At 56.8% G+C, this 24,167-nt stretch overlaps 4 protein-coding genes across 5 annotated transcripts; 1 reads left to right on the top strand and 3 right to left on the bottom strand.

Annotated features, from left to right (window-relative positions):
• Positions 1 to 245: 245 nt before the first annotated feature.
• KAT2A (lysine acetyltransferase 2A) lies at positions 246 to 7,264 on the bottom strand. 2 transcript variants are annotated; one of them, XM_053964986.1, is made up of 18 exons: positions 6,450 to 7,257; positions 5,755 to 5,878; positions 5,531 to 5,676; positions 5,071 to 5,160; positions 4,742 to 4,923; positions 4,315 to 4,506; positions 4,124 to 4,230; positions 3,883 to 3,990; positions 3,660 to 3,796; positions 3,318 to 3,526; positions 3,121 to 3,247; positions 2,744 to 2,854; positions 2,525 to 2,668; positions 2,157 to 2,271; positions 2,026 to 2,062; positions 1,828 to 1,891; positions 1,540 to 1,624; positions 246 to 1,314 (listed from the first exon to the last, which is right to left on the bottom strand). In XM_053964986.1, exons 1-18 carry the CDS (start codon positions 6,675 to 6,677, stop codon positions 1,121 to 1,123), a joined length of 2,400 nt encoding a protein of 799 aa, XP_053820961.1. In that variant the 5' UTR covers positions 6,678 to 7,257; the 3' UTR covers positions 246 to 1,120. The 2 variants fall into 2 exon arrangements, with proteins under 2 accessions (XP_053820961.1, XP_053820962.1); XM_053964987.1 differs by lacking the exon at positions 1,540 to 1,624 and having other exon boundaries at positions 1,236 to 1,314; positions 6,450 to 7,264.
• A 300-nt stretch (positions 7,265 to 7,564) lies between these two features.
• LOC128800088 (heat shock protein beta-11-like) lies at positions 7,565 to 8,650 on the bottom strand. Its single transcript, XM_053964991.1, has one exon. The coding sequence runs from the start codon at positions 8,310 to 8,312 to the stop codon at positions 7,704 to 7,706; it is 609 nt and encodes a 202-aa protein (XP_053820966.1). The 5' UTR covers positions 8,313 to 8,650; the 3' UTR covers positions 7,565 to 7,703.
• Positions 8,651 to 9,199: 549 nt separating this feature from the next.
• LOC128800087 (heat shock protein beta-11-like) lies at positions 9,200 to 10,086 on the top strand. Its single transcript, XM_053964989.1, has one exon. It carries the CDS (start codon positions 9,215 to 9,217, stop codon positions 9,935 to 9,937), a length of 723 nt encoding a protein of 240 aa, XP_053820964.1. The 5' UTR covers positions 9,200 to 9,214; the 3' UTR covers positions 9,938 to 10,086.
• Positions 10,087 to 11,883: 1,797 nt separating this feature from the next.
• On the bottom strand, positions 11,884 to 24,139 carry RAB5C (RAB5C, member RAS oncogene family). The gene is made up of 6 exons (XM_053965104.1): positions 24,065 to 24,139; positions 15,857 to 16,101; positions 14,671 to 14,822; positions 14,264 to 14,386; positions 13,430 to 13,523; positions 11,884 to 13,032 (listed from the first exon to the last, which is right to left on the bottom strand). The coding sequence occupies exons 2-6, from the start codon at positions 16,020 to 16,022 to the stop codon at positions 12,917 to 12,919; spliced, it is 651 nt and encodes a 216-aa protein (XP_053821079.1). The 5' UTR covers positions 16,023 to 16,101; positions 24,065 to 24,139; the 3' UTR covers positions 11,884 to 12,916.
• Positions 24,140 to 24,167: the final 28 nt, after the last annotated feature.

Raw genomic sequence — 24,167 nt, 5'->3', positions numbered from 1 at the left:
AAAACCGAGTGAAGCTCCAACAGAACCTCCCCGTACCCAGACCGCCCCTGCGCCCGGCCTGTCAACACCCTACACCCCAACCAAGCCCTGCACCCCAATTCCGCCCAGTGCGCCCCAGCCCATCCACGGGGATCTTCACTCTCTCCCCATCCCGAGCTGTTCCTGTTCCCCTCCCCAACAGCTTCCTGAACATCCCAGGTGGTCCCCCTCGCCTACCACGCGGGGCTGAGCTCCAAGGACGGATCTGGGGCTGCACAAGGACATTTATTAAAAAAACAAACAAACCAACGAAAACACCAGTCAAGTGGAATGGGGGAGTGGGGGGCAGGGAAAGGGGTGGGGAGCACAAGGAGCGGGGAGCAAGGTGGGGGACAAGCAGAGGTGGCTGCCAGCCAGAGCAGAGCAGGGAGCAGAGACCAGCACAGCACCAGGCAGCCACCCTCCCTGGCACTCAGAGAGGCAGGACAGGGGCTGGCAGACCCCCACTCCCCAGCTGGCAACAGGGGCAGGCAGGGAGGATGTACAGGCAGGGAAGGCAGACCTGCCCCGGGGGGAGGGAAGAGCTGACAGAGGCAGCAGGAGCTGGGTGTGCAGGGCAGGGCCCCCTGCCCAGCAGGACCCTGGCCCAGGAGCAGCACCACTGCGGGCAGCGCAGGGCTGACCCCGCTGTACATTCAGTGTGAGGGGTGGGGGCTGCCTGAATGAGGACGGAGCAGAAACCAAAGCACTTGTGTGCCCCTGCCCTGTCACAGGGAGTCAGGGCAGAAGGCACGATCCCAGGTAAGGGGGATGCACAGGGCTCAGGGGGCTCCCCCTCCTCAGGCAGAGGCAGGAGCTCAGTGCTCTCCCTGCCCTGGGCAGATCCTGATGAGGCAGCTCCAGCCTCACCCCCATTCCCTAGGAGAGGGAGCCAGACCTGCCCTGAGCTCTCAGGGATAAAATCACCAGACCCTCAGCCCCTGGGGCTCCCCAAGAAGGAAAGCCCAGCTCCCCAGGCTGCTCAGCAGCACCAATCCCTCCAGCAGCTCCTAGCAACAGAGAGAGTGGGGCTGGATCCCACAGGAGCCCTGTCCCTCCCACGGGAGGGCCGGTGGCCACAGCAGGTCCAGGCTGGCCCCCGCTACTTGTCGATGAGCCCTCCCTCCTTGAGCTTGAAGTAGAAGAACTTCTCGAGGGTGTTGGCACACTTGCAGTAGTCGCTGTCGGGCGGGTTGTACTCGCGGCAGTTGGTGATGATGCGCTGCAGGTCGGCGATGAACAGCTTCTTGGTGACGTAGTAGCGGTTCTTCAGCCGCTCCGTCATGGTCTTCAGGTCTGCAGGTGGGACAGGTCAGGACCCCTCCCCAGGCCTCTGCCCCCCTGCAACCACTGAGCTGGACATCAGCCACAGGTCTCAACTCATCCCTCTCTTACTCTGGACTATCCTGAGGCTCCCACCACCCTAAACACGAGTCCCCAGCACAGACCCCACAATTAATGTGGGGTCCTCAGCCCCCTCTTCTGCAATCCTGTCCTGAGGGGCTGGATACAGCAACCTACCAATGGGGAAGCGGATGATTTCATAGTAGTCTGGTGCCTCTGACTTCTTCACCGGCTCCATGAAGGGCCATGCACTGGGGTGGGTCTGGGGAGAAGTGGGGGGCACTTGGAGCAATGAACAAACAACCCTTGTCCGCTCCAGCACCCAGGGGTCCTGCTCCTCCCACACCTGTGTCACCCCAGCAGTCCCCAAGGGCAAAGCCCAGTACAGCCCATCCCAAGGGAGAGAGCTCTGAGGGCTGTCAGGTGGACAGGCGCCCCAGAGTGAGGGTCCTTTCCTGCCCACACCTTGATCTGGGCCAGGAGGTTCTTCAGCATGTTGTAGAGCTGGTCCGGGTCCTTCAGCTCCTTCCTGCAGGACAAAGCCAGTTCACATCAGCCTCTCTCCACTCCACCGCCAGGAAAACACCAAGACTGAGGCACAGCGCGAGCTGAGCCCCCAGCCCTGCTGCTGCAGGTCTACCCCCACCCCCATGCAGCACTCACCCCTTCTCCTTCCCCAGAGGTTTCCATCCTGTTTCTCCTGGAAGACAAGTGTCAGTGTCACCATGTCTGCGCCGCAGCCATGGACAGAGGGAGGACAGAGGCCTCGTGCCAGACCCCCTGCCAGGACTCACGGATGCCAGGGACGCTCTCAATGGGGATCTGCCGCACACCCTCCTTGAAGCAGGTCAGGCCTGGGTAGACTTTGCGGATTTGCGCCTGTTTCCTCTCGATCAGCTTCTTGATGATCTGCAAGGAATGGGGGTTGGAAGGGAGCAGATGAGTGGGGGCTGCAGGATGCTCCAGGGAGCCACACTGTGATGTGGGACCCCACAAACCCACCGTGCAGGGCCAGAGACAACCCCAGCCAGTGTCAATGCCAGCAGTACCCCCTCGCTGCCCTGCAAGTCTGCTCTCAGGGCCAGCACAGCCCCACACCTCTCCTCTGCTTTAAGGGGGTGGCTGGCAGTCACCTACCCTCATGCCCACCCCTGCGCCATACCTCCTTCTGCTTCTTGATGATGTGTGAAAGCTCGGTGTAGGGGATGCGGGGGTTCAGCTCACACTCCATCAGGGTCGCCCCCTCATAGTCCTTGATGTATCCCAGGTAGCGGCTCTTGGGGACCTTGATGTCCTTGGAAAAGCCCTAGGAGAGAGGGGCAGGTGGGAGGAGGCAGGTGTGCAGCAGGGCTGGGAGCAATTCCCAGGGAAAGGAGCCCACCTGCTTTTTGAAGTAGCCAATGGCGTACTCATCTGCATAGGTGAGGAAGTAGAGGATGTTGTGCTTGATGTGGTACTCCTTCAGGTGGTTCATCAGGTGCGTCCCATAGCCCTTTGGGAAGTACCGTGAGACAGGAACCCCCCCCCCCCCCCCCAGGCAGCCCCAGCTGGGATAAACAACCCCCTCCCACCCATGGAAATGGCAGCTGGAAGATGACCTGGAGCAACTACCACTGCTCGGGGCCGGCCAGTGCCGAGCAGGTTTGGCTGCCCAGGGGGCTGGAGCAGCCCTACACCAGCTACAGAGAGACCATCCTGCCCACGCCAGGCTTTGGGGGGGCACACGTGTGTGCCCAGCTCCCTTCTCTCTGCTCTCACCTTCACTTGCTCATTGGAGGTGACAGCGCAGAAGACAATCTCTGTGAAACCTTGGGTAGGGAACATGCGGAAGCAGATGCCCCCGATCACTCGTCCATCCTTGATCAGTGCCAGGGTCTTGTGCTTCCTGCGGGCAGCATGGCCGAGGGTGAGGGGAGCCCCCCACACCGGCCCCCCTGCATCCCCCAGCCACGCACGGGTCAAAGACGAGGCGAGTGATGTACTCCTTGGGCATGCGGGGCAGCTGGTGAGAGAAGACATTCTGCAGCCCCACCAGCCACATCAGGATCTTCTTGTTGGATTTCTGCGAGAGCGAGTTGCCGATGACGTGGAACTCGATGATGCCGCGGCGCTCCTCCAGCCGCGCCGTCTCATCCCGCGCCGCGTTGGCCGACAGCAGGCTGGTCTGGGGGCATGGGGGGGTCACTGGCCCTGCACACCCTCTGTTGGGAGAGCCCCACTCCACCCTGACACTCTGGGGAAGCAGCTCTGTGGGACCTGGAGAGGACCAGAGGCACCCCAGCATCCGCAGCCCATACCTCAGGGCCCAGCATGGCAGCAGGGTCCGTGATGGTCAGCATGACCTCGTTCACCAGCTCCATGGGGATGTCTCCCATGACACGGATCCGCTTGGCATCCTCCAGCGTCAGGCTCTCAGGTAGCTTCCGCTTCTCTCCTGGGATGGGAGCAGAGCAGCACATCCAGTGCTGGGATGGCCCACGGACAGTTCTAGCTTCCTGGTGTGGGCTCACGTGACCTTACCTGGCAGGGGCTCTGGGGTGCTGGCGTCCAGGCTGGTGGCCGAGCTGCTGCTGCTGAGCTTCTTGCTGAAGAGAGGAGTGGTGGGCACGGCAACGGTGCTGACTGCAGCTGCAACAGACCCACGGTGCCCGTGACCGCTGGAAAATGCCTCGTCACGCCATGGCAGCTCAGCCACTGCTCTGCCACACCTTCACCTTTTATCCCTCAGCCCCCAAACAGGGGGAGCTGCTTCTTGAAATACCTGGGCGAGACACCAGCTGGGCACCCTCCGCAGCTGGCACTGTGAAATCAGCCTCCCAGATTGGAGAGTTCTCACCGTAGATCTCCTCCTCCAGCATGGAGAGGAACCTGGAAGGGAGTGGCACATCAGCATGCAAGCATCCCAAATGCATCCCTCATGCTCCAGCAGCCATCTCCACACTGGGCACCTACTTGGGGAAGTGGGTGAGGATCAGTGTCCGCTTCTCCGGCACCAGCTTGTCCTTCTCCACCCGGAACTTCTCCAGCAGCTGCCGGCGGGTCACTGTGAAGATGGACTTGAGGAGGCTGCGCCCGAAGACGTGGGTGGTCTCATAGCGGGGCAGGCTGTCACAGCTCTGTGGCACATGGCAGTAGCACAGCCACCTGTGGGACAGGAAGGGGCTCTGGAGACAGGGCTGGAACCAGAGACCCCAGAGCAACCATATCCCTCCTGGGACAATGCTGCTGGGAGCAGGCTGGACGAAGGGCACAATGACATTTAGAAGCACTGGCCCCACTGGGTGCCTGCTCTCCTAGTGGACTGACAGTCTGGGGGAGCTGGAGAGAGTCCTGGGAGTTGGGCCCCAGGGTGGCTGGCTCAGTGGCCCCCTGCCCTCACCTGGTGTAGTTGACCTTGTAGGTGGCCACATCATCATTCTGGGAGCGCTGACGGAACTGGGACGGTGTCTCCAGCTTCCAGTAGTTGAGGCACAGCAGGAACATCTTGGAGAGCTCATACATGGTCTGGCGCTCCTTGGGTGGCAAGTGGCTGAACTTGTACTGCACAAAATTCAGGACTCCCTGGGGAGAGGACAGGACAGTGGGAGGGTGCCAGGGGCTGCTCTGGGGTCTTCCATGCTGCCTCCCAGAGAGTGAGGGGACCATACAAGAGCAGCAGAACACAGGACAAGTCATCAGGGCAGTGCATGAGCCTGACAGCAGCCTCACCTGCTCAATATTTGGTTTCTCAAAGGGAGGGCTCCCCAGGGACCCCTCGACCACAGGCTGGCTCATCTGCAGGATGCACTTCCGCAGCAGCTACAAAGACACCAACAGACACGGTCAAAAGAGTCCCAGGAACCAGATGCTCCAGGAATGGTGGAAGTGGCTGAATGCCACCATGGGGCTGCTCCAATTTCTACAGCCAGGAAGGCACTGGTGCTGCCCTTGGAGCACACCCATTCACCCCTAGAACTGCCCCCCTAGGGAATTCAAGGCCAGGAGAGCAGTCACTCCAGAAGAGGGTCAGCGTTCCAGGTCTCTGGGCTGTGGGATGGTTCACAGCCCCAGCTTCAGTGCCAGCTCCAACAGAGCACACAAACAGTGGGCCAGCAGCCCCCACAACGACCAGAAACTCTGCACAAGTGTGCAGAGTGGGGCAGTGAGACATGCACACCCCCAGACGCACCTTGAACAGGTAGAAATACACCTGCTTGGTGTCCGTGTCCTCCTCCTTGTGCACTGACATGAAGAGGTTCTCCACATCCACCACCATGCCCAGCAGACGGTTGATCTCTTCCTCTGAGACGTTTTCCAGGTGGGACACGTGGTCCGCTGTGCCGGAGAGAAAGCCACAGTGAGACCAAGGGATCAGCAGCCCTCGCCCTGCCCGAGAGGCGCCACAGGAGTTACCCAGTGCGTGGCCACAGCTCCGGCACGGTTCACTCAGGTTGGTCACCGGCTGCTGCAGGTCCATTCGAGGGGCTGTGGGGGGGTTGGGGTTCTTCCAGCCATTGCACTTGCAGGCGTCGTTGGCCTGGGAAGAGGGAGGCAGCGTTCATTGCAGTGGCCCATGCGCTGCCACATGCGTGCCATCCTTCTGCGGCCAAAGGATTTCCCTGGTTCCCACCTACTCCTTTTCACCCAGCCCAGCTTTTCTCAGCCCCCACCCTGCACCACCCACCACCCCAATACTCCCCCGTGCAGCCCCAGGACTCTGCAGCCCCTGCCCGGTGACATCCCTGCACCTCCCTTGGGTAACTCAGCACTCCCTTCGTGCAGCCCCCGCCTGCACACAGCCCAGCACCCCCGTCCTGCACGCCGTGTACATCCCAATCCCGCATCCTTTGTCCATGTATTCCTTGCACTCACCCTCCTGCATCCCTAAATTCCCCTCCTACACCCATAAACGTGCTTGCAACACCCTCCTGCATCCCCCACTCAGGTCAGCATCCTCGTCCTTCATCCCCCACCCATGCACAGCATGGAACCCCCACTCCTGTATCCCCTGCACCCCCACCCATGCCCGTCCTTGCATCTCCCACTCATGCACAGCCTTGAACCCCACCTCCTGCCCTCCCTGCCCTCCCGGTCCCGCTGTCCCCCACCTTGCAAGCCGAGAAGACTCCCAGCTTCTCCAGCTTCTTCCCGCGGGGGAACCCCCGCACCTGCGCCTTGCGCTGGCTCGCCCGCTGCTGCTGGCTCAGCCCGGGCCGTGCCGGGTCGCTGGATCCCGCTCCTCCAGCCGTCACCCCGCTCGCCCCCGCCGTCCCCGCCGTTCCCGTCCCGGGGCCCGGCGGAGGCCGCCCGGGCTGCGCGGCCTCCGGCTCCGCCATGCCGGGCCCGGCGTGCGCCCCGCGCTCACTGCGCCTGCGCGCCGGGAACGCCGGGATCTGTAGTCCGCCGCGGCGGGGGAGGTGGGGCCGGTGCTCCCGGGACGGCGCTCCCGGGGCCGGTTCACGTCACCCGCTCTCCCGAACGGGAGCAGAGCTCCCACTCGGGACTGCGCGTGGCGTGAACCGTCCAGAGAGGATGGAGGTCCGGTCATGACGACCCATCGCGACAGCCCCTCACGGGGCGATGCTGAGCCGTCGGTGCCCGGAGGAGCCCTCCCACCCCTCCGGTAACCGGTACCGCTCCGCACTCCGCTGACTCCAGCAAATATGGAGCATGGCCACGCCCTCTTCTCCAAATGCGATGTGTGACCCGCCCTCCGCCTGCTCGCAGCCGGCACGGGGTGCGGCCAAGCGGCCGGCGTGGAGGGTGGCCGCGCCTCCTGACCGGTACCGCTGAGCCGGCTCCGCCCGCAGGGCCATTCATGAGAGGCCGCGGCCACCGTCAGCGCGGGGGCAGCGGCTTAGCGCCGGGCTGTGCGCGGAGCTGCGGGCAGCGCCTGGAAGGTGCCAGTGCTAGCGGGGGGGGGGCACGGCACGGGGGACGCGGGCACCGCACGGGAATGTTCCAGCGCCATCCCAAAGATGGGAGTCAGTTGTCCGAAGGCTACCCAGGGGGATGTTCAGGACCTGCCGGGGATTCTCAGTGCTGCACATGGCCCCTCGCCCCACCTCCTCTGCCAGGGCAGAGCTGGGGAGAGGTGCCAGGGACATTCCCGGTGCCAGCACAGCCCCGTTTCCCACCCTGCAATCTCGCTGCGTGGGCACAGGCAGGAGCATTGCAAAGCACAGGGCTGGGCAAGACCAGAAACACCAAAACCACACAAATAAAAGTTAGGAATATTTATTACATATCAAAAAAGCCGCATGTTTTGGGCAGACACCACTCCCCGGGCCATCGCGCAGTCCCGCTCTGCGGCCAGCAGCTGCCCCCGTAGCCAGGCTCAGCCTGGTCCCTGTTGCTCCTCTTCACGCCTTGGCCCGCTCGGCTCCCTCCTCAGTGCTGCCAGCTGGCTGTGCCACCGCCGGCCCCATCTGGATGGGCACGTTCCTCTCCGGGACAGCCGGTAGTGCCAGCTTGGGGGCCTCGATGCGGAGCTGCCCTTCCTTGGACAGGGAGCAGGTCAGCGCTTCGGCGTCCACCTCCTCGGGCACGTCCCACTCCCGCTTCAGCACCTCGTACTTGTAGGAGAAGGAGCCCTTGTCGTCTGTGCTCTGCGTCTCCTTCTGCCCCACCAGCACCACCTTCCTGCCCACCACCTTCACCGACAGCTGCTCGGGCGCAAAGTCCTTCACGTCCTGGCAGACAGAGAAGCCGTCCCCAGAGCCCTGGGTCAGGGCTGTGCTGGTGCTGGACGTGTGCTCGGAGGCGATGCCAAGCCGCCCGGGGCTGCTCCCGCTGCTCAGGTACTGCTCGACGCTGCTCATGAACTCCCGAGCCCTCTCCATCTCCAGCCGCATCTCCCGCTCCAGCTCGGCGAAGAGGGTGCCTGGATGTGGCCAGAGGGTGCGGACGGGTCCCAGCCACGGGAACAGCGAGCTGGACATGGGCGGCATAAAGTGCAGGCGGCAAAGCATCTCTGCTCCAAGGAGTGCTCCTGGTTGTGCTGCAGCTCTGCTCGGTGCAAGGGCTGGAGCCGTGTTGGGCTGGGGCAGGGGAGCAGCGGATTTTATTCTCCCCTGCCCAGGGGTGTGTCCCTTCCAGAACGCTCTCTCCCCACGCAGCGTCCTGGAGCCATCGCCTATTTTTGAGAGGCTGATTATCCACCAGCCAAAATAGCAGCGCCTGTTTCTGGGGACAGGTCACATACCACAAATAGGGAGCCGCAGTCACTGCTGGGAGCTCAGGTTTCTGCAGAGCCATCGTGATGCAGCAGGGCCCATGGGGCCATGGCCGGGGGGCTACAGAGCCCTTCCCTGGGCCCCCCCGCCGGGGGGGTCGGTGGAGGCAGGCTCCATTGTGCCAGGAGCTCATCACTTCTGCCAGTACAGGAACTAGTCCCACCCCTAAAGTACATGTCCCTGTCATCTGCTGCCAGGCACTCCTTTCACTTTCTGGGACCCCTCTCCCTGTTGGCCACCCCCATCCTGTCCTGACCCCTCAGCACCTCACTGTGCACCCCACCTGGGCATGTGGCCGTGGACTGACTTCTGGTCTCACCTGAGGGGATCTTCCTGGGCACAGATGGGGGGGAAAAGGAACACAGCGCAGGGTGGGGGGAGGCAGGGAGGAGATGAGCCCAGACTCACTCCATGCCTGGGAAAAGCAAAGGGCACAGATTTTTGGCAAGGGTGGCTCAGGCATCTCGCTCGGAGGCTGAGGTGATGCTGCTAATTATAAGCCAGGATAGCAGAGCTGTAAGAGTCAGGGTGAAGGTATGCCGGGCACGACGTCAGCGGTGCCACTCCTCACGGGTGAGTAACAAGAATGAGCTGGAACGGGCTGGAAAGAGCTGAGCTCTTCTCCAGAGGGTGACATAATGCGCGGGACAAGGCCACGCCTCCAGGGAACGGCTATAAAAGCCTCCGACGGCAGCAGCGGGGCAGAACGCTTCCAGCCCACTGGAAAGAGGACAGAAGCAGCAGCAGCAATAGCAGCAGCAACAGCAGCAGCAGCGATGCTTTGCCGGATGCACCTCGCACCATTCGCCTCCAGCTCCCTGGCCAGCCGGCTGGGCACAGTGAGGACCCTCTGGCCACACGCAGAGACCATCTTCACCGAGCTGCAGCAGGAGATGGAGAAAGCTCGGGAGTTCATGAGCAGCTTCGAGCAGCTCCTGAGCAACCACGGAGCCATCGCCACGGAGCACACCCCGAGCACCAGCATGACCCTGACCCACAGCTCTGGGGACGGCTTCTCTGTCTGCCAGGACGTCAAGAACTTCGCTCCTGAGGAGCTGTCGGTGAAGGTGGTGGGCAGGAAGGTGGTGCTGGTGGGGCAGAAGGAGACGCAGAATGTCGATGAGAAGGGCTCCTTCTCCTACAAGTACGAGGTGCTGAAGCGGGAGTGGGACGTGCCCGAGGAGGTGGACGCCGAAGCGCTGACCTGCTCCCTGTCCAAGGATGGGCAGCTCCGCATCGAGGCCCCCAAGCTGGCACTGCCGGCCGCTCCTGAGAGGAGTGTGCCCATCCAGGTCCGCCCTGCTGCCCCACAGACCGGACCAGCTTCTGAGGAGGGAGCCACCAACAAAGCCCAGGTGTAAGAGGATGGGACCCCGTGGCCACAGCAGGACCGGAGCAGACAGGAGCAATTCTCGGGTTTAAGCCCAGACAAGCTTCATCGGCAATGATGTCACTTTTTTTCACTAAACTGGAATGTTTTTGTATCCAATAAAAATACTTTTGCATTGAATCTTCTTGTGTTCTCTGGGTGTTGATTGATGGGGAGGCTGCGCCCTGCTCTTGGTGCCAGAGGAATGGGATGCACAGAGAGGGAAGAACCTCTCTTGCTTTTCAGGGCAGCACAAAATGGGGTCAGACAGCAGACCCAGAGGGTTCTCTGCGGCAGGGGAGGGGATCTGGGAGCACTGTGCTGCTAAGGGAGGGAGGCAGGCAGGAAGGGCAGTCCCACTCACCTGTACAGGAGCAGCTGGGGTGCCCTCACCCCTTCCTCACAATGCTGCCAGCATCATCTCCAGCTCCACAGCCTCAGCCAATACCCATCCCCACACAACAGGGAAGGAACCACATCAAGCTGACTGGCAGGGTGTGGTGTGAGGCTGTTGTAGCCACACTTTCCCCTTCCCAGCTTGGCAAGGGGCTGCTGGAGTCATCCCTGAGCTCCCAGCAGCAGGGAGGGAAAAGCTCAACCCCGGGCGCGGTGTGTAACCACCACAAACACCCGCGCTCAGGCCCGGGCAGGCAGCAGCTGTGTGGGCAGGCAGCAGGTATGCAGGCAGGAACGCCTGTTTGTGCTAAAGCTGCCCTGAGATCAGACAGCCCATTGCCCAGACACACCAGGAACACCAGCAGGTCCCCAGCCTCGCTACTGAGCCCCTGAGCACCTGTTGCAAGCAGCAACACCCTCCTCAGGGCATCACAGATGCTTTCACAGAGACCCCAGGTCTAGGAAGAAACCAGGCACCTAGGGAGAGGAGCCAGCAGATGGCAACAGCACTGCATACAGTGTTCCCTGAATTGTTCTGAGAGGGATCAGGGAAGCTCTTCTCCAAACTGGTCCATCTCTGGCTGCCTGGGAAAACCAGCAAGCACTGGGTGGTCCCACAAAGATCCTGAGCACCTCCAGCAGCTCAGCAGTCCAGGCACAAACAGCACCACACCAAGGAGGTGTAGTGGGGGCCACCGAAGCCCATATCCCACAGGCAGCCCAGGCTCCAGCATGATTCCCAGGCACTCTATCACCAAATCACTCCAGACCTTTCCTGCTTCCAGGATTTTAAGGAAATCCAGCATGAGGAAGAGACACTGAGACCTTGGATAGCAGATGAAGGGCACACAAGCCAAGGCTGTTCATACAACTCTAGTCACAGCTCTCCTGTCACCGAGCCTCTTGCAGCCCCTCAACTGAGGGGGGACAATGGGTTCCAAATGCAGCACATCTCCATCCTCAGCCTCTCCTGAGCACAAATGGTGCTGCTGGCAGCACATGTGGTGTGGATGGAGCTGCAAGGGGCTGCTCCTTCTTCCATACTGACTCCAGGTCCCAGGGTGTTGGGGTCTCATAGTCCATGCAGCAGTGACAGGAGAGCAGCATCTTCCAAGGCCATCGTGCTCCAGGGACAGAGGCATTGTGTTCATGAATTCTGGAGCACCATCCCCAAGCCTGTTCCACTGCAGAGCAGAGCTCTTCCACACACTGTTCCCCCACCTCTGCCCATCTTGCATTGCAGAGTTTCCCCAGAAGTATCAAGCAAAGAATAATTCCCACAATTTCCCTCAAGCTTCCTTGTGCACACTGGAGCCAAGCAAACACCAGCAGCATCACTGTGAGGAGAGCAGTGTGCACGAGCAGCCACACAGCCCAAGCTCAGAGCACCATTTCTCCTTCCTCAGGAAGGAAGGGCCCCATTTCCCTACCAAGATGTGGGACACACCAGGAGCAGCCCAGCACAGCTCAGCCTCCACCAAGAACTGTTGTGCTCGGGTCCAGTCCCTGCTGCATTAAGAAACATGAACATGGTTGTTATGATAGGTTTATAAAAATTTTGTTTTAATCACACAAAACTGAAGTTTGTGATGAAGACTAAGTCAACAGTTCCTCTTAAATACCAGGATGCATAAGACACTGCATTAGGCACTAGGAGCAGCCAACATCAGTTAGAGTCTGGCAACAGAAGCCATTTAATACCTCCCTTCATTCTTTGTGGAATTACAGGCTTTTTGCAATACATGTCATTCCCACCAACAGGTTACCCAAGGTTTCCCCCACCCCACCTCTGTACATCAGCAAACCTTGTGTATTCCCACCAGAGCAGGGTTAACAATATTAGTGGCATCACAACCATCAAGAAAAGGACAAATTTCTATACAAGATTTTTTGCAAAAGTTGCAACAGGATTAGTGCATTACAACAGAACCAAGAGAAAAGAAGAGTTGGCATGCTGGAGTCCAACACAAAGAAAGACAACAGGCAGCTCGTTGGATGTACTATATTGACAAGATACTGATTGGTTACATGGAGAAACATACAATACAAAATACAGAAGAAACCAGTTTTGCTTCCCTCTGCCCCACCCCAAATACTCATCACTGATTTGGTCAATAAGTGGCCCAAGAGCCGGAGTTTGTCTCTAATGCTACAGTTTAGTGGTTGTTCTGGGCGCATCATACGGGATCAGCCTCAGCTCTTACAGACAGGGAATTTTAAACACGTGTCCCAATATCCCTTTGTTTCCCATAGTGAACTACAGTGTTGTGGGACCTGGGTGCTGCTGGCCTCACCTGCGGGACGGCCACACTGGCTGGGCAGACACCAGGTCCTGCATCCACCACCACCAGGAAGAGGGAAGAGCAGAAGTTCATATATTAAAAAAGTGACTTAAGACTTAGAATTGAATTAGTATTTGTACAGAAAGGTGCAGGTGGAAGAACTCCCTCCAGCCTATGATCAGAAAGGGATGGAGAATCACGGCGGCGCCGGCAGCAGCCACCCTACGGTAAGTGCGATCGTTAGCGTGGGTTCCAGTCACGTCCTCCAAGGGCTCGTGGGCCGGAGCAGCTGCTCAGTTGCTGCAGCACTGGCTTCTGCTCGGCTGGCTGCTCTCCTGAAGGTCCACCACCCGATTCCTGCCTGGGCCACCAGGAGCATTCTGGGGTTCATTTTTTGGCAGTTTCTTGGCTAGAAAGAAACAGGATGTTAGCAGGGTCCTCCAAAGAGGCCAACCTCCTCCCAGTGTGCACCCCAGGCTGTGTTCAGCCTGCTCCAGGCCTGAGCCCTCACAGCCAACAGTTTGGGACAGGACAAACATGCAGTTTGCACCGCATGCCAAACCAACCCATCCTTGGCCCTGGCTGGCATCACACCTGCTCCCATCTCCATCACCACCCCAGACACAGGGACAGGGAACCAGCTTTGTAAGGCTAAGGCTCCACACACTCAGGGAATGACCAATCACACCAGTGTGGCAAAATGGACACCTGGCCCAGAAAGAGCCACCAGCCCTGGCTGACACAGGACCCTCTTGGGCTGCAGTGCTGGTGCTCAGAACCACTCCAGCCCTACATACAGGCCATACCTATTGCCATGAAGATTTCATTCACATTCATCGCTGTCTTTGCTGATGTCTCCATGAACAGCAAGCTGTTGTCATCTGCATATGTCTGTGCATCCTACAAACAATCACATCAGAGTGCTAAAGGCAGCCTGGCAGGAGGCCCAAGCAGACTTCATGCACTTCACTTGTCAACACATTAACTGCTAGAGAAACGCTGCGTTCCACCTTGGGCCAGAAATTCCCTCCCCTGTCCCTGCTCCCACCTGGCCTGGACAACCCAGGGACACGCTCCACCAGCAGCCCTGCATGGCCGGTGTCCCACAGCTGGGCTGGGGCACAGCCTGACTGAGCCACATGCACACACAGCACCTGGGAGTTGGGTCAGCTGGAAGTGTGCCACCCCTTGCAAGGGCACCACAAGCAATCCTGTGCAAGGGCTGGGTAAGAACCTCTCCTGAGTGCTTGCCCAGATGAGGTAAGAGCTGAGAAGAGCAGAGAACAAGCTAGGAATGATTCCTCATGTGTCTCGTACCCAGAAGATGCTGTTTCACACACTGCAGACATCCCCAGATGAATAATGCAGCAAAGGAGGCTGAGGACAGAAGCTTGTGCTACGTGGGCCTCCTCCTCCACACTCACCAGGACTTTCACCAGCCAGGGCCACATGTGCTATGACAGAAGCAAGGGAAGAGCAGGGCATAGACCCTGCTCAGTAGCATCCTGCAGTCCTCAGCACAAAACTTCACTTTCATTCTCCCTCAAAGCATATTTTACATATCTGCCATCTCCCTCATTTAAGCAAAAAGATGCTTTCCTGACCTGCTTGGGTAACAACTTCTCTGGATTCCTACTCACCTGGAAGTCCACAGCTCTCTTGTTAGCAAGGTCTGCCTTGTTTCCTGCTAGTGCAATTACAATATTGGGGCTAGCCTGCCTCTGCAACTCTTTCACCCAGTTCTTGGCTCGTACAAATGTGTCCTGGAAGCAAACAGGAGGCAGCAGTCAGGAAGGGCAGCCATGCAGGAATCCTCAGGGCAGATATGATTAGAACAAGGCTTTCCTGTGAGAAGTGTCCTGCCTCTGCAGCACTTGGCAGCAGGATCCTTTATCAGCTCACAGCCTTGGCTGGAGCTGAGGAAGAGGCCGTGAGCAGTTTTCAAGAACTTGGCAGCCCCAGCCAGGTACCTGCAGGGCTCTGACCCGGACACGCTCCCAGAGTGCCGGGAGCCTCCTGGCAGCCCCCCAGCCCTGCCCACACTCACTGTGTTGGTGATGTCGTAGACCACGATGGCTGCCTGAGCCCCCCGGTAGTACATGGGGGCCAGGCTGTGGTATCGCTCCTGCCCCGCCGTGTCCCAGATCTCAAACTTCACTGTTGTGTCATCCAGACACACTGTCTGTGTTAGGAAGGCAGCTGCAAGAGAAGGGGGTTTGCCTCAGCTCCAGCAGGACAGGGCCCAGAGCCAGCACAGGAGCTCGGCGCAGCTCTGCTGCCACATGGGAGTGAGCTGAGCCCTGGAGAGGCCAGTGCCACTCGCTGTGGCAGCTGCAGCTCTGTGTGTCACACCCCCCGCTCACAGGAACCCAGAACCATCACACAGTGACAGGAAGGTGGCCCGGAGGGCCCAGCAGCATCCAGCCCCTGGAGCATCCACAGTGCCAGACCCTCCCAGCAGCCCCTGACAGGGATCACGCAATCCAGTTGTGGCACCACCAGGATCTGACCTGGGGAGCACCAATAACAGCACCAACTCAGCCCACTTATACCACACACCCCAGTTTAGTAATTGGTTGTTGTCCCAGTGAGTCTAACACCATGTGTTACACCCAGGACAAAGGCACAGGCCTCAGATACAGACTGAGGCAGAGCACAGCCCTCCACAGAGGGGCATTAGGTCCTGCTTGCCAGCAAGCCACACTTTCAGCTGTACTTACTTCCAGCACAGGTCACAGAGGAACAACTCAAGCCTTTTCTCAGGACACCCCTCAGAATTGTTGCTCAGAGACCCATGTGCTAACCAGCCTTTGGTTGATGACACCGTGCTAATGATTTCAAGCTAATAAACTACAACACCTGAAAGCACTGTGAAAGTAGTTAACAGAATCAGGCTAGAAACAGCCCCAAAATCCCTGGTCATCGTCTGAAAAGATAATTAAGGGCTATAAACCAAGCTGAAGGCCTCAGTTCCAATTAGAAGCTAGAGCTGAGGCACTGGAAACAAAGCCTCAGAGGCAAAGTGTGGGGTTGCCATAGCATTATTCTCTGCTGTGTTGATCATTACACCAACAAACAAATTGTGAACCAAGAGTTAAAGCATTAACTGTTTGGCTCTATTTATAGCAAAAATCCCAGACCAGCCTAAAATAGCCAGTCTTGCTTCTGACACTCCAGACTGCCCCAGCAAGGTCAGCACCTCCTGGCCACAGGCATCTGGAGCTGGCACTCACCTCCAATTGTGCTCTCCTGGTATTCGTGGAACTGCCCCTTCACAAAGCGCAGGACCAGGCTGGACTTCCCCACCGCTGACTCGCCCAAGAGAACAAGTTTAAACTGGCAGATTTTGTTCCCAGCAGCTGGTCCATTCGGTCGGGCAGCTCCACCTCGACCTGCCATTGTGGTCTAAGTGCAGGAGTGCTGAGAGTTAAGGATGCTGCAGGTTCTGCACTGGGATCCACCTGTAGGCAGGTTGCAACTGGAAGAGGAGGTCAGAGTTAGTGAGATGCTCAGGGACCAGCTGCACCAGTTCTAGAGGGTGGTTTGATCTGCAGCCACCATCAGCACAGACTGGTGGTGGTTCCTTCCCACAGCGCAAAGTTATCGGCTGTGAACACCACAGAGCAGTTCCTGCCAGGCAGCAATCCCTGCGGCAGGATCTCAGTCTGCAGAGCCTCTCTGGAAAAGAGGTAATGGTAATACACCTCCCCTCCCCACCAGTGGGCCCTCCAGCACTTTTACCCTGTCTGGATGTTACACACACCTTACTGGGGTGAGGTAGGTAAGGAGCACCCAGCACACAATGGGTGTTACTAGAGCTTTGTCTATTCAAACAGCAATTACTCAGTTCACAGAGGTAACTGAGCTTGACCTTTAGCTCCTTCCTCCTTTCCCAAGTTCACAAGGAAGCAACTTCAGACTATCAATGTTATACAGAGCCATCCCAGTGCCACAGTGGCAGGAGGCAAGTCTGCAGGTCACAAGGCACTTGGACAAAAGGAATTTCTAGAGCTGTCTGTTTGTCCTGAGGCACTTACACCACAACATTCTGCATCTCCCAGTGGGCCCAAGGATGGCCCTGGAGCCAGGCAGGTGATCTGCCACAGGGGGGGCACCTGAGGAGGTGCCCACCTCAGAAAGGCACCTGACAGCAGCTGCTCTCTGGGCACAGGCTGTCCCCTCAGGAGCTGACAGCAGCTCCCCCCTCCCATTCCTGCTGCACACCAGGAATCACCACCCAACCTGATCCAAACAGGCAGCACCTAATGCTTCCCACACCCACCCCACTGCCTCAGCACCCTTATCCCACATCATTCCAGGTCATCAGGCTACTGACCACGTTCCTCACATGGACTGTTCAAAGCCAGCATGAACAGACAGCGTCCCCTGGGATCAGCACTGCCAGCCACTCCCCAGCACCAACCTCCCGAGTCGTGCAGAAGCACAAAACCAAGGTTGGAACAGCAGGACAAGCTGATTTGCATCCAGAGTTACCCACAAGTGAATCCCAGGGCCTCTGTAAGCACTAAGCTCTGCTGCCTGCAGAGAACAGGAATGCTTTCTGAGTACACAGTTACAGATTTAGGCACATTTCCTGTACCCTTCACAACTCCCACTTCCCTGTGGATGATAAATGCTACAGCTGATTGCATCTGCTCTGGATCACCACTCTCCCTTCTACTCTCCTAAAACAGGCTGTTTGTTGAAAGAAAATGCCCCAAAAGCCAATTTTTCCTTGTCCGGAGAGTACCCCCAAAGAAACTCTGTGTACATCCTGCATTTTCCCATGAATAAGAAGTTTAAAACAAGTCAAACAGGAGCAGAGTGTCCTGTGAGCAAAGCTCAAGCCTACTCAGCACAGAGAAGAGTTTCAAACAGCTGCTTTCCAGGCCAAGGCCTGTCCAGCTGTGACTGCTTGAGGTTACTTTAACGATGCCTCAAGTTTAAACAATCCCACAGTTTGACAGGGAACCTCTGGCCATTTCAGAGCCACTCTGGAGCCTGTGAGTGCCAGCAGCTGGAGAGCCCAGCAGTTTACACAACACAAAGCACTTGAGCATACGCTGACCTAGAGACATCTCACCTCAAATTGCTCTGACCAGGAGGCAGTCAGACACCAGCTGTTAAGATGGTACCAGTCACCAGAGCTGGCAGGTAGGACAGAAATCGACAAGTAAAACTTCTGAGTGCTGTGGGGTCATTGCTCTGAGTCCCAGTCTTGGGTTAAGCAGTGAAGATACTGCAATTCAGAGCTGGGTCCTTGCAAGTAGCACGGTTAGGACTCCCCTCCCTCTACTGAGGAAGGACAAAGACTGTTTGACAGGATGAGAAAGCTTGATATGAAACAGACCAACAACTGGCTTTGCTGGACAGTGAGAGAACAGCGTTGGTTGCTCTAGCCAGGAGCAGCTTGGTGACCACCAGGTTCAAGAGGTTCAGCACCAGCTCTGCATCTCTACCAGCCTGAAGAGGCTTCACCTTTTAGAGTTTCCCCTCTAAACAGAGCTTGCAAAGGAACAGCTTTGGCTTAACCTTGTATTTATAACTCCCTGGGCAGTCTATCAGCTCCACTGCTGTTCCAGACCAACATTCTGCACAAACACTGGGTGAATCAGTGTGTCTGAGTTACGGCCTCCCAAAATCTGATAGAGGTCATTCCCAGAGCAAAACAAGAAAATGAGCTTGTTGACATCCTCAAGTCTTAGCCTGACCTATATTTCACAGATCTTGATGCATTTTGCCATCTGGTTGTGCTACATGAACTCCAACAGAATTAGGTGAGCACATCTATATTGAACTCACCATGGACAGCCACTGGTCAGTGCAGGCAGAGCAGCAGCTAGAGCCTTAACTGCTCCAATTGTGGAGAACCAGATCATTATCTAAGGGTGGTCTGATGCTTGGATACAAGAGTATATGGCTTCATGTGCACATGATAAGTTGCCATATCTTTCAGGTGTTTGAGTGGAATTTAGAGACCCTAACTGGTCACTGATGGCTTTGGGCTAAGGACTTACCCAAGACCTGGACAACCAGCTGATGGTCACAGGAGGAAGCAAATAAGCAAAGGAAGTGCTGCAGACTCCGTGGCAGGACAGGAACTTTCTGCCAATGCCAAGATGTTTGAGGATTCCAGTCAAACAGAACTCAGCTCTGCAGAGGCAGCAGGCGCTGAACTACACAGCCTGAACCTGTGCTAGATCAGCCTACACCCACCAGTGGACTTGAGAAACAGGGACTGCTTCCTGCTGTATAAAGCCATTTCTGGTGCTTGGGGAGCTGTTCATCCTCCCACCTCTTCCAGCAGAGGATTGGGTTCCTCCCTGCTCCCCACAAGAACCCCAGCACTGACACTCGAGCCACAGGTCAGGCAGACCAAAATAATCAGAGCAGTAGCACACAGACAAGGGAAAGCAGCTGAAGTCTCAGCTTGTCCCAGCCTGCCATGCTAATTCAAGTTGTCAAGGCCATGAAAAGGAAGGGCATGGTGGGGTACTCATGTAATCAAGATTGATTGGCATTAATTTTCCTATTATTTCCTTTTAACTAGTGAAACCCAGCAGTTGGGAGATCACAAGACCCATGAAAAGGCTCATGCTGGTTTGTCTACCTGCCCTACCCACCTCCTGCTCACTGAAGCACACACAGGAGCTCTGCATCCCACAGCAAAAGCACTGATTTTTTTTATTGTGAACTCTTAACATAGTTTTGTATTTGCATTGAGATCAAAATCAAGTACCAATTCCTGATGCTGTCCCACAAGTGAGGTCCAGGTCTATCACTTCTGCAGTTTGTGCTCCTCCAACCCCTCCCCTGCCTGCCAGGGTTTGCTGGAGGGGGCTGTACACAGCCAGGAATATTAAATTCAAGAATCTAAGTGCCCTAAATGAGAAAGCACATGCCATGGCTGCTGCACTCCCTGCCTGCCCAAGTGCAAGACCATTCTCCATTACCCTCAGGATGCTGGGGAATAGCACCAGAGCCCATTTCAAACAAACCTACCCAGGACAAGAACACAAATCATTGCATGAGAATTACTGTCAGATTCCTATGTTCACCTCTGCAGGACACCCCACCACAGAGAAGCTGCTGATTTAAGGTGTCAGAAGTTAGAGAATCTGGTATTTTTGCCATGTGTTCACCCAGTAGCAAAAACTACTCTGAAAGCTGAGGATATTTAGAAACCTAATCCTGAAGACTCTGGTTACCCAAAGGACTGCTGCTGCTCTTAGCTATGCAAGGAGTTGCTTCACTGGTGATTTGTTGGCTTAGAGCCAAAATACTCAAGACAAAAGCCCCAGTGAAGTATTTATCTCGTTAAATACCTGACAGCATTACATTAATTCCTTGGCAAAGGAAGCCCTGAAGTTACCCACTGGTTTTGCTTCACCTCACACTGCACGGGCAGCTAGCCCAAGGGGGCAGAGTCAGCTTCAGGACACGGAGTCAGGAGCAACTTCCTGACTTCCAGGAGCAGGACCAGCAGAAAGTGTGGGTCCCACCAGAGCCACATGCAAACCACACTAGCCCAGGCTAGCACAGGATGGAATGTCAACCTAATATTCCAACTCATCAATATGATTAATCAGAACAAACTTCCTGAGCCTGACTGCAGGGGGGTCCAGGCTGCAGAGAAAGGAGGAACAGACCCAGCTGTTACAGAGGAGAAGAACCAGGAAACACACAACCTACAGACCTCAGTCCCATCAAGTCTCACAAGTTTCAATACTCTACCTTCCTACCTCCTCCCCCTTCAAAGAATGAGCCCTCAGTGACCTGATCAGAAAGGACACAGTCTGGAGTTCAGGAACTGCTCTGAACCGGGCCACTCTCCACTTCAGCCGGCAGGAGTGCACTACAGCCCTAAAGTGCAGATTCACAGACCCGAATCAGCTCAGACAGCAGTTTCAGCAGCACTCCTATGGCTGTGACTAACTTATGGTAGTGTAACAACTTCTCTGTGCAGTCCCATATCCAAGACTCACAAAGACTTTGACATGCTCACCTTAATTTAGAGGTAAATAGGATTTCCATTCCAAAACTGAACTACTCATTCAGCTACAGACCTGAACTAGTACCATCTGCTTTTCATGCTGTTGATACACATCTGTTTCCTGACATTTGCACATCGATGGCCTCTGGAGCAGCTCCAGCAGCCAGCTGTTTTCCAAAGCAGCTTTTCCAAAACAACTCAGATCCCCAGAGATTTCAAGGCCACCATCCTGCTGTGGCAATCCCTCCAGCACAGACTTCTGTGGAAGAGTTTTACAACACCTTCATCTCCCATTAGCTGCCCACTAGCTCCCTGTCCCACGGTGGCTCCCTCTTGGAGCCCTCACCTACTTGCAGTTATCCTTGGCACAGCAAGGCTGGAGGATCAACTCATGGATGCAGCCTGGACTGACTCAAATGGAACAAAAGCATCAAGGTTTTAATTCTTCAGCAAAGGTTGTTTAACTCCTGTTCAGATGCCCTCAACAGACACAGCTTCACTTGACCAGACACTCAGCAACACATGCCTTGGATAGCACCCACTATTCAGACAGCAGGAAGGCAACATCAGCAATGCAAAGCAGCAAACTGCCACCTGCACTGCAAAGAATCTGTGACCTTCAGAATATCTTTCCCAGACTGCACAAAGATCTCCTGCCTCAAGCAGCTCCTTATTTGGAGTGCTACCAAACCAAAGCAAACATGAAAAACAGTGTTTTCTTATCTGTTTATGCAGAGTTGCTCCAGTAGCTCATTCCTGTGCTCCAGGGGAGGACAGCATTTCCCCCAGACCTCAGATGAATTTTATACCTCCCCAATACTGTCACATCCAGGAAGATTTCCTGTTTCTGGCCAGTGTCTAAGTGTTTTCAGTGTTATTCCGACAACTTCTCAGGACTTGCATAAGAGGCTGCAAACTTCATACCCCAAGGGAAGAAAACAGCTGACTCCAACATTTCTACATTCTATCCTCTTTTAAGTCTGCTGACAGGAATACTCTGGGCTACACCCACTTCATTAGAAGCGTTCCCATTTAATTTCCTGTGTCTGAAAGCACTTGGCATTCCTTCCCCCTTCCTCTTCAGGGAAATGCCATGACCACCATCCATAGCTGTGCAACAGCTGAAGAAGTTTGGATCCAGAGCTGATGACTGGCAAGGCCTAGAGCAACCCTCAAGCTGATCCCTGTTGAGATGCAGAAGAGCTTGGCTGTGATGGAGATAATCCCACCTCTCAGCACAACAATTAGGTTTGGCCAAGCACACACACATCACCAGACAGTTCCTTTACACACTGCCCAACTGTCCAGTTGGCTGGGAAATCTAAAAATTGGTGACATCTCAAACTGGCAAACCAAAACCACTACACCAACACATCACTGGTTTCACAGGAAAGCAAAGTGTACTCTACTAATGCAAAACCAGATAAGTGTTTTAGCTTGCTATATTCATATCCACATGCCAAGCCAGCCTTTCCCTCCTGCTCTCCAGTAACTCAACTCTCTCCAGGAGTCCATCTCACTGTGCCTGGGTTGATGCATCACCTCAAGAGGCATCAGCACCCACTTAAAGAGCCTACAGGGATCCCTCACTGCCTGCACAACCTGCAATCAAATGTCAGCTAAATCAGCCAGAGCATCTTAGGAGAGAAGGTCACCCCAGAAGGAGATTTTCGGTCGGAAGGTATTGACTGTTTCAGCAAACTGTTGTGACTCGTGAGGGGTCTGAGGTGATTTCAACACTGAGACCCAGCTATGACCCGAAACATTCCTGTCCTTGACCTCCCAGATCCAGTCAGGCTTGTGCTTTACCTGTTTGCCTCACTCCAAGAATGCATCAAGATCAACATTGTCCTGTAGCTGCCTACAGGTCCTATCCTGAATTCTTAGCCCTTTTCAGACATAGATCTTTCACCTTATTATCCAGGTGAGCTGAAAATAAATGTAAAAGACTTTCAGAGTCAAGGCAGTAGTGGACAGCAGTGGACATTTCCAGGAAGCTCCCTCAGACTGCATGGCATGTCAAGACAATGGACTGAGTTGGCTTTCTCGGCCCCAGCCAAGGCTCAGAGGTGGCTCAGGAGGCCCAGCAGAGCACAGGCCCAACATCAGGCTGCAAACAGGGCAGCTCAAGTGTGCTGACCCTCCACATAAAAAGCTAAGAATAGCAGATGCACGTTGTTCCACAGCAGACTTAAAATAGTCTCTCGACATATTCTCCTCTCCAGCTTCCCTACAGGATTGAAAACAACCAAGGTCAGAGCTCCAACAGCCACATCCGAGGGCAGCAACTAAAGGTCAGCTGGGCCGGGGTCAGAGCTGGGCTGGGCCCCCTGCAGGTCCCAGCACCACTCCCAGATCCTGCCCAGCCCCAGGAGCTCTCTCAGCACCCTGAGCATCACCAGGAATAAGGTCCGAGCAGTTTCCCCAAGATTTAGCAGGGCAAAAGCGTGTTGCTCACGCTCACACCTGCACTCCTGGCGCAATCCCACCAGCATCCCACGCCCAGCTCACACACCAGGGTCTGTCCCACTGTGACAGAGATCCAAAGATAGCCTTGTTCCAGATTCCCTTACAGACAAGCCACAAAATGTCCTTGCAGCCCACGGGCCTTGCTCAGGGCCCTACAGCACCATGCGTTTCCCTTCACAAGGGCTGTGCTTGGCACCAGCAATGACCCAGGACAGTCTCCTCTGGAGCCCATTTGCAGCAAATCAAGTCACCTCCCTCCCTTCAGCAGTTCCCGGGAACCCAGCTGGGCTCCCCAGCTCCTGGAGCTCCCATTCCCACCTCAGAGGCTGAGCAACTACAAAACACGATCCCACCATGAAAATCCCTTCTGTCCCGGCGCCACAGCTTCCCCAATCCCATTCAACCTGCAGTCAGTCACGGCTGTGAGAGACGGGAGCTGGGCCACAGCTGCCGGACAATCCCACGGTACCGGCTCGTTCCCACTGTCCCGAGAGCCGCTCCTGCTCACAGGAGCCTGACCCGAGCACCCGCAGCGCCGCCGGGACGTCTGCCCTGAGCCAGGCACCGTCTCCTCGCCCGTGCCGCTGCCCCCAACCAGCGTGGCTCCTCTCTCCCGTTACCGCTCACCACACACCGGTGCCGCCAGGCCGGAGCTGCCGGTGCCCCGCGGCAGCGCCGCTGCCCCGCCTCGCACGACACGCAGGGGCCCGCTAGGCCGGCGCACGGCGAGAGAGGAGGGTACCCGGCCGCCCAGAGCCCCCGCCCCGCCGGCGGCGGCGCCCGTCTGGTCCAGCCCCAGCATCGCCCCGCCCGGCACAGCGGCGCCACCGAGCCCCGGCTCCACTCCCGCCACGGGGCCTCCCAAACGGCGGGGCCCGGCTGCCGCCCTCGGTCGGGCGAGAACCCGGGGAATGAGTCCACACCCTCGGGCCGGGCTCGGCCACCTCGGGGCGAAAGCAGCGGCCGCGGCCCCACTCACCGCCCGCAGCGCCGCTCCCGCCGGTGCGTCTCGCAGGCCCCGGCCCTCACTTCCGCCTTTACCCGTTCCGCTTCCGGACCCGACCACCCCTTCCGCCCCGCGC

This window comes from Vidua chalybeata, chromosome 26 (assembly GCF_026979565.1).
Source record: "Vidua chalybeata isolate OUT-0048 chromosome 26, bVidCha1 merged haplotype, whole genome shotgun sequence".
Lineage (NCBI taxonomy): Eukaryota > Metazoa > Chordata > Aves > Passeriformes > Viduidae > Vidua > Vidua chalybeata.
This window is presented reverse-complemented; position numbering and strand designations above follow the sequence as displayed.

What these genes read in the sequence shown, in the direction of transcription:
- RAB5C (XM_053965104.1), bottom strand. Translation starts at nt 16,022, where the DNA reads ATGGCAGGTCGAGGTGGAGCTGCCCGACCGAATGGACCAGCTGCTGGG. An exon ending in CCAGGAGAGCACAATTGGAG is followed by an intron (nt 14,823 to 15,856) that starts GTGAGTGCCAGC and finishes CTTCTCTTGCAG; the next exon opens with CTGCCTTCCTAACACAGACA. An exon ending in TGAAATCTTCATGGCAATAG is followed by an intron (nt 13,033 to 13,429) that starts GTATGGCCTGTA and finishes GTTTCTTTCTAG; the next exon opens with CCAAGAAACTGCCAAAAAAT.
- LOC128800087 (XM_053964989.1), top strand. Translation starts at nt 9,215, where the DNA reads ATGCGCGGGACAAGGCCACGCCTCCAGGGAACGGCTATAAAAGCCTCC.
- LOC128800088 (XM_053964991.1), bottom strand. Translation starts at nt 8,312, where the DNA reads ATGCTTTGCCGCCTGCACTTTATGCCGCCCATGTCCAGCTCGCTGTTC.
- KAT2A (XM_053964986.1), bottom strand. Translation starts at nt 6,677, where the DNA reads ATGGCGGAGCCGGAGGCCGCGCAGCCCGGGCGGCCTCCGCCGGGCCCC. An exon ending in TGTATTTCTACCTGTTCAAG is followed by an intron (nt 5,161 to 5,530) that starts GTGCGTCTGGGG and finishes GTGTCTTTGTAG; the next exon opens with CTGCTGCGGAAGTGCATCCT. An exon ending in CTGCCATGCTGGGCCCTGAG is followed by an intron (nt 3,527 to 3,659) that starts GTATGGGCTGCG and finishes CCATGCCCCCAG; the next exon opens with ACCAGCCTGCTGTCGGCCAA.